The 16,847-nt window shown below is 47.9% G+C and overlaps 1 protein-coding gene across 1 annotated transcript in view; it reads right to left on the minus strand.

Moving 5' to 3' along the window:
* The window catches only part of kcnh6a (potassium voltage-gated channel, subfamily H (eag-related), member 6a), a 400,900-nt gene that overhangs the window by 240,078 nt on the left and 143,975 nt on the right, over positions 1-16,847 (minus strand). The window contains 2 exon segments of the mRNA XM_085966026.1: positions 12,530-12,744; positions 14,158-14,592. Coding sequence (XP_085822152.1) covers positions 12,530-12,744; positions 14,158-14,592 — 650 coding nt within the window.

Below are 16,847 nucleotides of genomic sequence, written 5' to 3' on the forward strand. Positions count from 1 at the left end.
TGGGCATCTCTATTATCTGGTTACATTTGGCCAATAGCTTGAAGGGAAATCAATATCATTGATTAGAGGAGAGGGTCAGGCCAGACTCCGGCTAATCCATTAGGAAACGGGTGAATGAGACGTGCGCGATGACTCACTCAGGGACAGAATCCTGCAGCCAGGGCTTGAACTGCACTGAATGTGAGTCAGAGGTCAGTAAAACCAGGCTTGAAATTCACAATCCCGACCCAAAGAGTAAAAGCTCAAGATGAAGAGCGTAATCTCAATCCCAGTGTTGTCCCAAACACGAGTTACACTGTCACTGACATTATCTCCATGATTGTTAATCCAGGTACAGCACGGGTTAGATACAGAGTAAAGCTCCCTCTACACTGTCCCATTAAACACTCCCAGGGCAGGTACAGCACGGGGTTAGATACAGAGTAAAGCTCCCTCTACACTGTCCCATCAAACACTCCCAGGGCAGGTACAGCACGGGTTAGATACAGAGTAAAGCTCCCTCTACACTGTCCCATCAAACACTCCCAGGGCAGGTACAGCACGGGTTAGATACAGAGTAAAGCTCCCTCTACACTGTCCCATCAAACACTCCCAGGGCAGGTACAGCACGGGTTAGATACAGAGTAAAGCTCCCTCTACACTGTCCCATCAAACACTCCCAGGGCAGGTACAGCACGGGTTAGATACAGAGTAAAGCTCCCTCTACACTGCCCCATCAAACACTCCCAGGGCAGGTACAGCACGGGGTTAGATACAGAGTAAAGCTCCCTCTACACTGTCCCATCAAACACTCCCAGGGCAGGTACAGCACGGGTTAGATACAGAGTAAAGCTCCCTCTACACTGTCCCATCAAACACTCCCAGGGCAGGTACAGCACGGGTTAGATACAGAGTAAAGCTCCCTCTACACTGTCCCATCAAACACTCCCAGGGCAGGTACAGCACGGGTTAGATACAGAGTAAAGCTCCCTCTACACTGTCCCATCAAACACTCCCAGGGCAGGTACAGCACGGGTTAGATACAGAGTAAAGCTCCCTCTACACTGCCCCATCAAACACTCCCAGGGCAGGTACAGCACGGGGTTAGATACAGAGTAAAGCTCCCTCTACACTGTCCCATCAAACACTCCCATGGCAGGTACACCACCGGTTAGATACAGAGAAAAGCTCCCTCTACACTGTCCCATCAAACACTCCCGGGACAGGTACAGCATGAGTTAGATATAGAGTAGAACTCCCTCTACACTTGTAAAGGAAATAGCCATATTCCAAGAGATACACCATCCTTTGAACAGATTTCTGATATTATTAACACATTACATACTGAGTTTAAAAGTCTGGAAAGCCTCAACAACACAAGCTGTAAACAGAAATACAGGCTTCTGAGATAAGATGAAGTGTTAACACAAGCTATAAACACCACACAAGCTTTTGAAATGGGAATTGATTGTTAATACTAAAACAATGGCCCTGTTGAAAAAGCAAAGGCTTGCTTCCGAACAAGCAAAGGCTTGCTTCCGAACATTCTGCAGTTTGGAACCAACACAATAGCAATGCCCAAGTAAAGTGTTAAAAACTGACACTGCGAACAGAAACAGAGAACATTAAAAAAACAAGTGCCTTTGTAAAAGTAACATCAAATGAAACAGGAAACATGATTAATATACAACCAATTGAAGTAGCTAAGAAATGCATGGAACACCCTAGATGAAGCGTTTTTGATTTACATGTTGTAAATATGATACCTACAGAAGACTTTGTAGATATGACTTCAATAGATACATCAAGCAATTACATTGTGTTTGTGTTGAACTTGGAACACATAGGAGTCATGACGTCTGCTTTCAAACAGCAGAGGTGATTTAGAAATTGAATGAAAGCCCTTCGATAAGAATGGCATCAAAGAGATCAATGTGTTATAACCATTTTATGATAAGTGTTTGAAACACCTATACAGTAGACAGGATTCTGAGAGTTGGCAGCTGAAATGACAGTAAGAATAGAAAAGAAATCAACAAAGAATGACTAGAGATAATTAGCTTACATCAGCAGAAAACTTCAAAGTATAAACCACTAAAAAAGGTATAAAAATAGAGCTTTTCAGATGGAAAGTCAGAAGTCGCTGGAAAGGACAAGCGTTTCTCAATTTCAGAGGCAGTCTCTGTAAGTTTTTAACTCTTTGAGTCTTGGGGATCAAGAGGTACTCTTATTTAATTTTGGTGGATATACTGGATTATGAAACAATAGGAAATGTAAAAATGTACAAAGTTAAGATTTGAGAATAATGATCTCTGAGAATAAGAAATGTAAGCTATTTGTATTTTGAACTGTTAAAGTCACGATTGACTCACACGCTGTTAACAACATGTTGGTTCTTTAATAAATTTATATATTTTTAGAATTGTCTCAATTAGTATTTATGCATCAAACTCACGAACTCAATCTCTATATACTCTTTTGTGAGGAGTTGCAGAATTCTAGGGGCGTTTCAAGACCCTTATGATATCCGGAAGGTTACAGTCTAGTTAAACTTATTAAAAGTACTATCTGGAGGACGGTTACATCTTCAGCCATTCCTTTCCTTTAGAGAGAGATAGCTTGGACCTTTAGACCCAATTAAGCGTCTTATAGAATTCGGCTATCTCTAACTTTAGTTGAAGGTGAAGGTCTGGGGACTACGCCTGATCTGGGGTAGCCCGAAATGGGCTAGGACTAGTAATTATCCCTTCACACTGTCCCATCAAACACTCCCAGGGAAGGTACAGCACAGGGTTAGATACAGAGTAAAGCTCCCTCTACACTGTCCCATCAAACACTCCCAGGGAAGGTACAGAATGGGGTTAGATACAGAGTAAAGCTGCCTCTACACTGTCCCATCAAACACTCCCAGGGCAGGTACAGCACGGGTTAGATACAGAGTAAAGCTCCCTCTACGCTGTCCCATCAAACACTCCCAGGAAAGGTACAGCACGGGGTTAGATACAGAGTAAAGCTCCCTCTACGCTGTCCCATCAAACACTCCCGGGGTAGGTACAGCACGGGTTAGATAGAGTAAAACGCCCTCTGCACTGTCCCATCAAACACTCCCAGTGAAGGTAAAGCACAGGGTTAGATACAGAGTAAAGCTCCCTCTACACTGTCTCATCAAACACTCCCAGGAAAGGTACAGCACGGGGTTAGATACAGAGTAAAGCTCCCTCTACACTGTCCCATCAAACACTCCCAGGGCAGGTACAGCACGGGTTAGATACAGAGTAAAGCTCACTCTACACTGTCCCATCAATCACTCCCAGGGCAGGTACAGCACGGTTAGATACAGAGTAAAACTCCCTCTACACTGTCCCATCAAACACTCCCAGGGCAGGTACAGCATGGATTAGATACAGAGTAAAGCTCGCTCTACACTGTCCCATCAAACACTCCCAGGGCAGGTACAGCACAGATTAGATACAGAGTAAAGCTCGCTCTACACTGTCCCATCAAACACTTCCAGGGCAGGTACAGCACGGTTAGATACAGAGTAAAACTCCCTCTACACTGTCCCATCAAACACTCCCAGGGCAGGTACAGCATGGATTAGATACAGAGTAAAGCTCCCTCTACACTGTCCCAACAAACACTCCCGGGGCAGGTACAGCATGGGTTAGACTGTAAAGGAAATAGCCATATTCCAAGAGATACACCATCGTATAAACAGATTTCTGATATTATTAATACATGACATACTGGGTTTAAAAGCCTGGAAAGCCTCAGCAACACAGGCTATGTCAATATAGCCTTCTGAGATAAAATGAAGTGTTCACACAAAAGTTGTAAACACCACACAAGCTTTTGAAATGGAAATTGATTGTTAATACAATAACAATGGCCCTATTGAAACAGCAAGTTGCAGCTTCTAGAATGTCTGCAGTTTGGAACCAACACAATAGCAATGCCCAAGTAAAGTGTTAAAAACTGACACTTGAAACAGAAACACAGAATATTAAAAAACCATGTGCCTTTGATAAAAGTAACATCAAATGAAAGATGGGAAACATAAGTCAGTAATATAACCAACTAAGATAGCTAGGAAAACAAACACCCTGGTTGAAGTGGTTTTGATTTACATGTTGTAAATATGATACCTACAGAAGACTTTGTAAATATTACTTCAATAGATACACTACGCAATTACATTGTTTTTGTATTGAAAATGGAACACATAGGAGTCATGACGTCTGATTATTACCAGCTAGGTGATTTTAGAATTGAATGGAAGACCTTCGATAAGAATGACATCAAATAAATTCTATTGTCATATTGTTTTTTATGTTAAGTTTTGAAACACCTATATAACAGACAGAAGTCTGCAAGCTAACAGTTGAATTGACAGTAAGAATAGAAAAGAATTCAATGAAGATGACTAGATATAATTAGCTTACATCAGCAGAAAACTTCAAAGGATATACCACTAAAAAAGGGTATAAAAATAGAGCTTTTCAGATGGAAAGTCAGAAGTCACTGGAAAGGGCAAGCGATTCTCAACTTCAAAGGCATGCTCTGTAAGTTTTTAATTCTTTGAGTCTCGGGGATCAAAAAGGTACTTTTAATTTAATTTTGGTGGATATTCTGGATTAGGAATAATAGAAATGTAAAAATGTATGAAGTTAAGATTTGAGAATAAGGATCTCTGAGAATAAGAAATGTAAGCTATTTGTATTTTGAACTGTTAAAGTTGCGATTGACTCAACAGCTGTTAACTGTATGTCGGCTCTTAAATAAATCTATATACTTTTAGAATTGTCTGAAATAGTATTTCTGTATTAAACTTGTGAACTCAATTTTTGTACACTCTTTTGTGAGGAGTTGCAGAATTCTGGGGGGGTTTTCCGGACCCTCATAATATCCGGAAGGTTACAGTCTAGTTAAACTTATTAGAAGTGCTATCTGGAGGACGGTAACATCTTTACGTCGTTCTTTTCCTTTAGGGAGAGATAGTCTGAACCTTTAGACTGTGGCAGAGCCGCCAGGGGACTCTGATCTAATGTACATAATTATCTTTAACAAATTATTAGCTACAGAATGAATCTGTATCTTTGTTCATATTATTGCATGTACATAGCGCGGTCCCTTTAAGAATGAGACCAAACGCGATGACGTCATCATGTTGATCACGTGATCCTCCAGTGGTGGGAAAACGTGATGACGTCACGACGTCAGGCTGGGGAGATGCCTTAGCCAGTCCTCGTGGAGCCAGCTAAGAGTACAGACCTGTAATTTAGTTCTCCTGTGTTTTCGTGTTAAACTCTGTTTGTTTGATAGACTGACTCGACCTCAGTCCTTTCGTTAGGAATCCAGCCATTCCTACAGTGGTGACCCCGAATTTTCGTGAACAATTTTCGCGGAAGAAGCGAACGAAACGAAACATGGAAGCGAACTCCGTGGCTGTGAAACTCCCACAGTTTTGGGAACAACAGGCGGCCTCCTGGTTCGTACAAGCAGAAGCACAATTCGAACTCCGAAACATCGTTGCGGATCAGACCCGTTACCTTTACCTGGTCTCCGCACTCGACAGCTCCACGGCCTCACGGATCATCAGCCTGCTCGAAAACCCCCCGGTTGACAGCAAGTATGATACTCTTAAAGCGCAGTTAATACAGGTCTTCGGGCTCACGAAGGCGGAGCGGGCCCGCCAACTGCTCGCTATGCCTGGGCTTGGCGATTCCAAACCATCTGAGCTAATGAGCCAAATGCTCACGCTCCTTGGCTCCGAACCACAATGTTTCCTCTTTCGGGAGTTATTCCTGAGTCAACTACCCGAGCAGGTTCAGGCTGCCCTTGCCAGATCGGAAGCCACAGATTGCGCAGCACTTGCTGCAGAAGCAGATACGATTTATGCGGTCACGCAGCAATCCTGCGCCGCCACGAGGTACCCCTCCCCCGCGAACGCCGCCCCGACGCCTCCATCCCCCGGCTTGTGTTTTTACCATGCCTGTTTTGGCGCAAAAGCCAGAGGCTGCCGCCCTCCCTGCAGTTTCGCGCCTAAAAAAACCCCAACATCAACACCAGCAGCAGCTCCAGAAAAGGAGGACTGAGTCTGAGGGACGTTCCGCGGCCGCGATGGCGATTGGAAATTCCGGGATGTAAGAAATCATCGATTGGTTAACGCGGCCACCTTCCACTCCATCCCTTGCTTCCGCAGTTCCGCAATGTCGCACACTGTCTCCTGCGCGTTGCCCTCGCCGGGCGAGTTCACTCGCCTATTAGGTGAACACCCGGAGCTGACCAAGCCCACTTTCTCCTCCTCGGCCACTAAGCATGGTGTTGAACACCACATTACTACGACTGGCTCTCCAGTTTACGCACGAGCTCGGCGCCTGGAACCCGGCAAGCTCGCGGCTGCGAAGGCAGAGTTTGCCACGATGGAATGGCTGGGGATTATTCGCCGGTCGAATAGTCCCTGGTCCTCGCCTCTCCACATCGTCCCGAAGCCCGGCGGCGGATGGCGGCCATGCGGGGACTACCGACGCCTTAATGACGCCACTAGTCCCGATCGGTACACGATCCCGCATATTCAGGATTTCTCCGCCCATTTGGCGGGAAACTCAATCTTCTGCAAGGTCGACCTCGTCCGTGGCTACCACCAAGTTCCCGTGCACCCGCTGGATGTCCAGAAAACGGCAGTCATCACTCCCTTTGGACTGTTCGAGTTTCTACGGATGCCATTTGGGCTCAAGAATGCTGCACAGGCTTTTCAGCGACTAATGGACTCGGTCCTGCGGGATCTTAAGTTTTTATTTGTCTACCTCGACGACATCCTGATAGCCAGCTCTACCAAAGAGGAACACGTCTCCCATCTACGCACCCTCTTTCGGCGCCTCAGCCAACATGGCCTCATAATCAACCCGGCCAAGTGTCAGTTCGGCCTACAGCAGATTGACTACTTGGGCCACCGCATTACTTCGGAGGGCGCAATTCCGCTGCAATCAAAGGTCGAAGCAATTACGGCATTCCCAAGGCCGCAGTCCACCAAGGCTCTTCAAGAATTCCTGGGCATGGTGAATTTCTACCACCGCTTTGTGCCCAAGGCAGCACGACTCATGCAGCCCCTCTACGAGGCCCTCAAAGGCAAGGCCGAAAAGGATACAATAGCCTGGACGGTCGAAATGGACAACGCTTTCGACAACACAAAAACCGCTCTAGCCAATGCAACTATGTTGGCGCACCCTCTGCCAGGTGCCACGATCGCCCTTACCACAGACGCTTCCGACTATGCCATAGGTACCGTACAGGAACAGTGGGTCAATGGGACGTGGCAACCGCTGGCGTTTTTCAGCCGCCAACTCCGGCGCAATGAATGCAAATACAGCACTTTCAACCGGGAGTTGCTGGCGCTGTTCCTGGTGATCCGCCATTTCCGTTTTTTGTTAGAAGGACGTCCCTTCACTGCGTTTGTAGATCACAAACCACTGACCTTCGCCATGGCCAAGACCACCGAACCGTGGTCGGTTCGACAGCAGCGACAGCTAACTTTCATTTCAGAATTCATGACAGACATCCAACACGTAGCTGGCAAGGACAACTTGGTAGCTGATTGCCTTTCTCGTGCGACCGTACGGGCGGTCCAGCTGGGCATCGATTATGCCCTCATGGCCACCAATCAGGCATCCGACCCTGAAACACAGGCGTATCGCACCGAAACCTCTAGCCTCCAACCGGCCGATGTGCAATTCCACGCAGCAGGCACCTCGTTACTCTGCGATGTCTCCATGGGAGATCCCCGCCCGATCGTTCCAGTTGCCTGGCGCCGCAAAGTTTTTGACGCCATACATGGGCTTTCCCATCCTGGCATGAAGGCATCTCAAAAATTAATGTCGGCTAAGTTCGTCTGGAGAGGAATGCGTAAGGATATCCATGACTGGGCTAACACCTGCATCGTCTGTCAAAAGTCTAAGGTGCAACGTCACGTCAAGGCCCCATTGGCCACGTTCACAGTACCAGAACGTTGATTCGACCATATCAACGTGGACCTCGTCGGGCCGCTTCCACCGTCACAGGGGTTCACACACATCCTCACCATGGTCGATCATACTACTAGAAGGCCAGAGGCAGTTCCTTTGGCGTCTACTACGTCCGCTGATGTCGCCAGAGCATTCCTCTCCTCGTGGGTCGCACGTTTCGGCGTTCCGGCGGACATTTCTTCAGACCGCGGTCCACAGTTCTCTTCCGAGCTCTGGAACGCTGTGGCCCAGGGTCTCGGCACCAAGCTTCACCGCACCACAGCCTATCACCCGCAGGCAAATGGTTTGTGTGAACGTTTCCACAGGTCGTTAAAGACATCGCTGAGGGTCAGCCTCCAAGGCGCCGGATGGGTGGATAAGCTTCCGTGGGTCATGTTGGGTCTTCGCACGGCACCCAAAGAGGACCTGCAATCGTCCGCCGTGGAGCTCGTGTACGGCCAGCCACTCCGCGTACCGGGAGATTTCCTGCCGCTTCCAACTGAGCCGTGGTCCGCAGCCGACCAACTCAGCAACCATCGGGAAACAGCCAAGGCTTTTGCGTCTATCCCAACTTCGCATCACGGCCTTCCATCTTCACACGTACCAGCGGAGCTAAAGAATGCTGAATTTGTATTCATTCGTCATGATGCCCATAGGGATCCGCTCAAGGCCCCTTACACAGGCCCTTTCCGCCTACTGGAGACAGGCGACAAGAGTTTCTCCGTAGACACCGGTGGTAAACCCGACCACATACCCATTGACTGTCTCAAACCGGCACACCTGGACATCGACCGGCCAGTAGAGACTGCACAGCCACCACGACGTGGTCGACCTCCCGCTGCATCCACGCCAGACCCAAGGCTTCCATTCGCCAGCCCGCCAGCTGTTCAACAACGTCCACTCCAAGAATACAGGAGTCGCTCTGACAGGCTTGTCAGACCTCCTAGTCGATTGACTTTTACTGTTAAAGACAATTCTGGGGGGGGCACATGTGGCAGAGCCACCAGGGGACTCTGATCTAATGTACATAATTATCTTTAACAAATTATTAGCTACAGAATTAATCTGTATCTTTGTTCATATTATTGCATGTACATAGCACGGTCCCTTTAAGAATGAGACCAAACGCGATGACGTCATCACGTTGATCACGTGATCCTCCAGCGGCGGGAAAACATGATGACGTCATGACATCAGGCTGGGGAGCCGCCCTAGCCAGTCCTCGTGGAGCCAGCTAAGAGTACAGACCTGTAATTTAGTTCTCCTGTGTTTTCGTGTTAAACTCTGTTGAATAGTATTAAACATCGTTTGTTTGATAGACTGACTCGACCTCAGTCCTTTAGTTAGGAATCTAGCCATTCCTACAAGACCCAATTAAGCGTCTTATAGAATTCAGCTATCTCTAACTTTAGTTGAAGGTCAACGTCTGGGGAATATGCCTGATCTGGGGTAGCCCGAAAAGGGCTAGGACTAGTAATTATCCTTTCAAGACACAGAGTAAAAGTTCTCCAAACTGTCTTATCAAAGGCGCCCTCCAGTGGCCTGTCTGAGCAACATTGCCAATTAGTTCTGACTGAGGGCTGTGATGCTTTTAATTGAGGCTGAGAGTCACGGTGTGAGCAGGGTGTGAAAAACAACAGATGTACAAAGCACATGACTGAACTGTCGCCCGATCAGCAGCTGATTTTTTGTCAGAGAGCCACAAAACTGTAGAGATTGAGAGATGGGGAAAGTGACTGTGTGTCACGGGGCAGTGACTGTGCGTCACGGGTCTGAGGGCAAGTATTTATCGAATATTGCTCCTTTGGGGAAAGTAACTTGAAAGTCCTGTGCAGGATCATAGGACCACCCCAAATGGAAAACAGGTTAAGGCCTCTGTACCGTGCTTGTGCCCAGGTTCCAGATTGCCCCATTTACGTAGAGCCGGAAAAGTGGACGGGAGTTGTGCAGCTGAAGTACTTCATTAGGTTGGCAGAGTTGCACAGCAATTCCCGAACTTCCTTCGTGCAGAACCTTTAGCGTTATGCCTGGGGTTGTGTGGAAATCAGACATTCACGGAGGTCCATTTCAAGGTATTTCCCAGTATTTTCTAGACAGCTCGGGTTTTTGCTGTGGCCCAGGGTTTCAGTACCCGACAGCCTCATTACTGCCACCAATAAATTGCCAAAGGGAAGCTCCCTATCCCAGCAACCTGCAGGAACAAATGAAATGTGCACAGGGTCCGGGCTGCCTCAGGGCAATCTGTGCCCACCTGCTTGTGCCCTCACACTTGCAACTACAGACAGAGGTGCGGGTAACCCACTTCGTTTACATGGAGGCTCTGATTCACTGTGGCTCAGTGCGTCGCACTCTCACTTCTGGGTCAGAAGGTTGTGGGTTCGAGACCCACTTCAGAGACTTGAGCACAAAATCCAGTCCAACTCTTCCAGTGCGGTACTGAAGAGGTACTGCACTGTCGGAGGTGCCGTTTTTCAGTTGAGACATTAAACTCACAGGTGGACGTAAAAGATCCCGTGGCACTATTTCGAAGAAGGGCTGAGGTGTTTTCCACAGTGTCTTGAGTAATATTTATCCCTCAACCAACATCACCAAAACAGATTATCTGGTCATTATCACATTGCTGTTTGCTGTGTGCAAATTGGCTGCTGCGTTTCCAACATTACAACAGCGACAACACTTCTAAAAAGTATTTCATTGGCTGCAAAGTGCTTTGGGATGTCTTGAGGTTGTGAAAGGCGCGATACAATTGAAACATAGAAACATAGAAACATAGAAGGTAGGAGCAGGAGTAGGCCATTCGGCCCCTCGAGCCTGCTCCGCCATTCAATGCGATCATGGCTGATCATCCAAACTCAGTACCCCGTACCTGCCTTCTCCCCATATCCCTTGATACCTTTAGCCTTAAGAAATATATCTAACTCCTTCTTGAATATATTTAATGAATTGGCCTCCACTGCCTTCTGTGGTAGAGAATTCCACAGGTTCACCACTCTCTGGGTGAAGAAATTCCTCCTCATCTCTGTCCTAAATGGCTTACCCCTTATCCTTAGTCTGTGACCCCTGGTTCTGGACTCCCCAGCCATCGGGAACATCCTTCCTGCATCCAGTCTGTCTAGTCCTGTTAGAATTTTATAAGTTTCAATGAGATCCCCTCTCATTCTTCTAAACTCCAGCGAGTATAAGCCCAATCGACCCAATCTCTCCTCATACATCATTCCTGCCATCCCAGGTATCAGTCTGGTGAATTTTCGCTGCACTCCCTCCATGGCAAGAACATCCTTCCTCAGATAAGGCGACCAAAACTGCACACAATACTCAAGGTGTGGTCTCACCAAGGCTCTGTACAACTGCAGCAAGACATCCTTGTTCCTGTACTCGAACCCTCTCGCTATGAAGGCCAACATACCACCCCGTTTTCTCTATACCACCTTTTTTGAATAGTGGGGTAACATTAACTACCCTCCAATCCATGGGAACTGTTCCAGAGTCTATCGAATTTTGGAAGATGACCAGCAATGCATCTACTATTTCTAGGGCCACTTCCTTAAGTACCCGAGGATGTAAATGATCAGGCCCTGGGATTTATCGGCCTTCAATCCCGTCAATTTCCCTAACACCATTTCCCTACAAATACTGATTTCTTTCAGTTCCTCCCTCTCATTAGACCCTATGTTCCCCGGCATCTCTGGGAGGTTATTTGTGTCCTCCTTTGTGAAGACAGAACCAAAATATGTATTTAATTGGTCTGCCATTTCTTTGTTCCCCATTATAAATTCCCCTGATTCTGACTGCAAGGGACCTACGCTTGACTTCACCAATCTTTTTCTCTTCACATATCTATAAAATATCTATATACGTATTGAAAATCTTTCTTTATTTCTTGGTTTACTTCATCTTGTCTCCCACTCTTTTCAACTCTGATAGAAGGACAAGGGCAGCAGGTGCATGGGAACACCACCACCGGCAAGTTCCCCTCCAAGTCACACACCATCCTGACTTGGAAGTATATCACCGATCCTTCATTGTCGCTGGGTCAAAATCCTGGAACTCCCTCCCTAACCGCTCTGTGGGAGTACCTTCACCACACGGACTGCAGCGGTTCAAGAAGGCGGCTCACCACCACCTTCTCAGGGGCAATTAGGGATGGGCAATAAATACTGGCCTTGCCAGCGACGCCCACATTCCATGAATGAATTAGGAAAAAAATCGGTGCCATTTTTAACTACATAATTTCTGCTGGCTGAACTCAACTTGCGGTTTGCTGTAACCCTGAGCTCGACAGTGAGGAGGCAGCAAGAGGGAGCGAGGGGGCAGCGAGGGGGAGTGAGGGAGAGTGAGGGATGAGCGTGAGGGCAGTGAGTGGGAGTGAGGGATGAGTGAGGGGGTGCGAGGAAGCAATGCGAGGGCAGCGAGGGGGAGTGAGGGATGAGTGAGGGGGAGCGAGGGGGCAGCGAGGGGGAGTGAAGGAGAGTGAGGGATGAGTGAGGGGGTGCGAGGGAGCAGCGCGAGGGCAGTAAGGGGGAGCGATGAAGCAGTGAGGGGGCTGGTACCTGTGTGACTTTCTCTGTGACGTTCTGTGTTCTCTCTTTCACTTTGCTGGGTGCAATGATCTCGATCTCCGTGGGGGAAGGGGTTAGGATGACGTCAGGGTTGAAATCCACAAAGTTGAGGGTGATTTGCGGGATCTTGCTGATGGCGCGATACTTCATCAGGTCCGAGTCTGACGTGGAGTTCAGGAGGTTCGGCTTAAAGTTCTTCGACCCGCCTTAAAGGAACAGAGCGATTGTTAAAGTCCATGTAGCACCCAAAGACCGACAGCGCCCAGAGACCGGGCAGCACCCAGAGACAGGCAGCACCCAGAGACAGGCAGCACCCAGAGGCAGAGAGCACCCAGAGACAGAGAGCACCCAGAGACAGACAGCACCCAGAGACAGACAGCACCCAGAAACAGACACCACCAAGAGACAGACAGCACCCAGAGACAGACAGCACCCAGAGACAGACAGCACCCAGAGACAGGCAGCACCCAGAGACAGAGAGCAACCAGAGACAGGCAGCACCCAGAGACCGGGCAGCATCCAGAACCCAACTGTTACACAGTGGCTGACTTAATTTCCATGGACGTTAATCCAGGTACAGCACGGGTTAGATACAGAGTAAAGCTCCCTCTACACTGTCCCATCAAACAGTCCCAGGGCAGGTACAACACGGGTTAGAGACAGAGTAAAGCTCCCTCTACACTGTCCCATCAAACACTCCCAGGACAGGTACAGCACGGGTTAGATACAGAGTAAAGCTCCCTTTACACTGTCTCATCAAACACTCCCAGGACAGGTACAGCATGGGTTAGATACAGAGTAAAGCTCCCTCTACACTGTCCCATCAAACACTCCCAGGGCAGGTACAGCATGGGTTAGATACAGAGTAAAGCTCCCTCTACACTGTCCCATCAAACACTCCCAGGGCAGGTACAGCACGGGTTAGATACAGAGTAAAGCTCCCTCTACACTGTCCAATCAAACACTCCCAGGGCAGGTGCAGCATGGGTTAGATACAGAGTAAAGCTCCCTCTACACTGTCCCATCAAACACTCCCAGGGCAGGTACAGCATGGGTTAGATACAGAGTAAAGCTCCCTCTACACTGTCCCATCAAACACTCCCAGTGCAGGTACAGCAGGGGTTAGATACAGAGTAAAGCTCCCTCTACACTGTCCCATCAAACACTCCCAGGGCAGGTACAGCACGGGTTAGATACAGAGTAAAGCTCCCTCTACACTGTCCCATCAAACACTCCCAGGGCAGGTACAGCATGGGTTAGATACAGAGTAAAGCTCCCATCAAGCCACCTCTAGAATTTACATTGGCCTTATTCTCAGAAGTGCTGTGCCAGTGTGACAATTGACCTCCGAGTGAGGTCACCAATTGGGTGCATTTTTGTGCATTGACCTAAGCCCACTTGGAACTGAGTTGGGACTGACCAAACCCATGCTACGGGTAGGACCCTTACAGCCAGGAGATGAAGGAGGTGTTAAACCCATCAATCTGCATTTGAACCCAGGTCACGGTGAGATATTTCTCAGTGAGCTGATCTTCGCCACCAGTTAGTTTTAAAAAATGTCCGACCTGTGGAACTCTTTAAGAAAGGAGGTTCAGGAATGTTTTGTGCTTCATTCTCACCTGAATTTATTCTTTTCTCTCTGAATTTCTTCTCAAATTTACTCCTCATTAACTCAATGTTGTCCACTGAAGAAGCTCGTCTAATGTTGTGGAAACTGTCCCCGGATTGGACATGCGTCAGGTTTGTGTTGGCATACCGAAGATCAGGATCCAGCCGGTCCTTTTCCTGGCTTGGGGATGAATGGCCCATAGGTTCAGGGACTGCCTGCACAGCCAATTTGTTCTCGAGTTCGATCAGAGCTTCCCGCTCGCCAGCCTCAGGCTGGACGCAGTTCTCACTCAAGGGGCCTCTGATGTCCTTCATGGCCAAGGAGTCCCCGTCTGACTGGAAATGATCATCGACCACTGCATCGAAACCCTCTTTGGCCAGAGACTGTTGGCTTAAGGTCATTGTTCGAAGAGATGGAAGCTTCAGCTTAAAACCCTTCCCTATACCTGGTGAGAGAAGGAATAAAACACAAGTTTAGCTGTCTGTGCAGTGGCATTGGGATCAGAGGGTGCAGTGGAGAGCGGGATCAGAGGGTGCAGTGGGCATTGGGATCAGAGGGTGCAGTGGAGAGCGGGATCAGAGGGTGCAGTGGGCATTGGGATCAGAGGGTGCATTGGCATCGGGATCAGAGGGTGCAGTGGGCATCGGGATCAGAGGGTGCAGTGGGCATCGGGATCAAAGGGTGCAGTGGAGAGCGGGATCAGAGGGTGCAGTGGCATCGGGATCAGAGGGTGCAGTGGGCATCAGGATCAGAGGGTGCAGTGGGCATCGGGATCAAAGGGTGCAGTGGAGAGCGGGATCAGAGGGTGCAGTGGGCATCGGGATCAGAGGGTGCAGTGTGAGACGGCACCCGCGGTTTTACCATCAAGAAAGTTTAGTTTCCTTTTTTGTGCCAAAAACGTTTTTGTCTTTACAGCCCTTCCCTCTATAACTCCCAGACCTTCCTGAGCCTGAGTACTGTGACACTTTGAAATAACTCTGTGTTCTGATATTTGTACTTGTACTTGTAATGTCTGGAATGTTCCACCAGGGGGAACCACTAATGCTCCTCCCTGGCCCCGCCCCTCTTCTGGTATGTTCTACCAAGGGCTCGGTCGATGATGAACTCTGTTAACTCTGCCATGATTCTTTCTTAATAAAAGCCCTCAGTCTTAAACTTTAACTTCACGGATTCGGGCAGTTATTTGGCACATCAATTTTATTAAGTAACAACTTTTGGAAGATGGATCGATTTTTGAAACCAGAGCGTCTGGATATCGATCCGCATTCGGCAGACGCGTCGAAGAAATTTACGCATTGGCTGCGATGTTTTGAACACTTCATCGCATCGTTCGATTCGACGGTTAACAAGTTGGGTCTTCTAACCAACTTGGTAAGTCATCAAACTTACTCTATAATTGAAGATATTACTACATATAAAGAGGCCCTCGCAGCTCTTAAAGCCCAGTACCTTAAGTCGGTTAACGAAGTATACGCCAGGTATCTCCTGTCTACTCGCAGGCAATTACCCGAGGAATCTCTGGACGATTTCCTGCAGTACCTTAAGGCTTTGGCTAAGGGTTGCAACTACAAGGCTGTCTCTGCCATAGTGTATCAGGAAGAAGCCATCCGCGATTCTTTCATATCTGTCCTCCGGTCTAATTATATTAGACAGAGACTCCTCGAGAACGACTCGTTAGTTTTAAAAACGGTTGTCGCTGCTGCTCGATCGTTAGATGTAGCCCAGAAGAATTCAGAAGTGTATGCATCAGCCCATGCATCTCTCTCAGCCTCGTGTGTTCCGAGTATGGAGGCATCCATAACACCAATGGAGCCCCCACTTAATCCTATTGTTGCGGCTGTGCCCCATGGGTCTAAGTGTTATTTTTGCGGCCAATCTAAACACCCCAGGCAAAGTTGCCCAGCCAGAGAGGCTACCTGTTTTAAATGTAAGAAACAGGGACATTTTAGTAAAGTGTGTGTAAGGGTAATCCTGTACCCGAGGTCTTCTTTGCTGCCGCCTATCGTTTTACTCTAGCCTCGGCTACGGTTGACCAGACCATACTGTGTTCCTTGTCAAAATCTATGATGGACATCAAGATTAATGGTCGTCCTACTGGGTGTTTGATAGACTGTGGCAGTACTGAAAGTTTTATACACCCCAACCTTGTTAACTCCTGTTCATTGAAGGTGTATCCTACTCGAAGTGAAATTGTGATGGCGTCCAAATCCCTTACTTCGGAGGTAACTGGATATTGTAAAGTCACATTGACCGTTAAGGATACGGAGTATAAGGACTTTAAACTCCTCATATTACCTCAGTTGTGTGTGAACTTAATATTAGGCTTGGACTTCCAGTGTCAGCATGAGAGCGTTACCCTTAAGTATGGTGGATCTCAGCCTCCTCTCACAGTCTGCGGCCTTTCTACTTTAAACGTAAGTCCGCCTTCTTTGTTTGCGAACCTTGCTCCTAATTGTAGACCTATAGCGACTAAGAGTCGACGGTATAGTTCAGAAGATAAAACATTTATAAAAGAGGAAGTGGAAAGGCTTCAACGGGAGGGAATCATCGAACACAGTGGTAGCCCGTGGCGTGCCCAGGTGGTGGTGGTTAAAACTAATGAGAAGAAAAGACTTGTGGTCGATTATAGCCAGACTATAAACTTGTATACCCAATTAGACGCCTATCCTTTGCCTCGTATTTCTGAGATGATGAACCAGA

The sequence above is a fragment of the Somniosus microcephalus genome, chromosome 24, assembly GCF_052327205.1.
Source record: "Somniosus microcephalus isolate GS21.2 chromosome 24, FLI_Smic_1.0, whole genome shotgun sequence".
Taxonomy (NCBI): domain Eukaryota; kingdom Metazoa; phylum Chordata; class Chondrichthyes; order Squaliformes; family Somniosidae; genus Somniosus; species Somniosus microcephalus.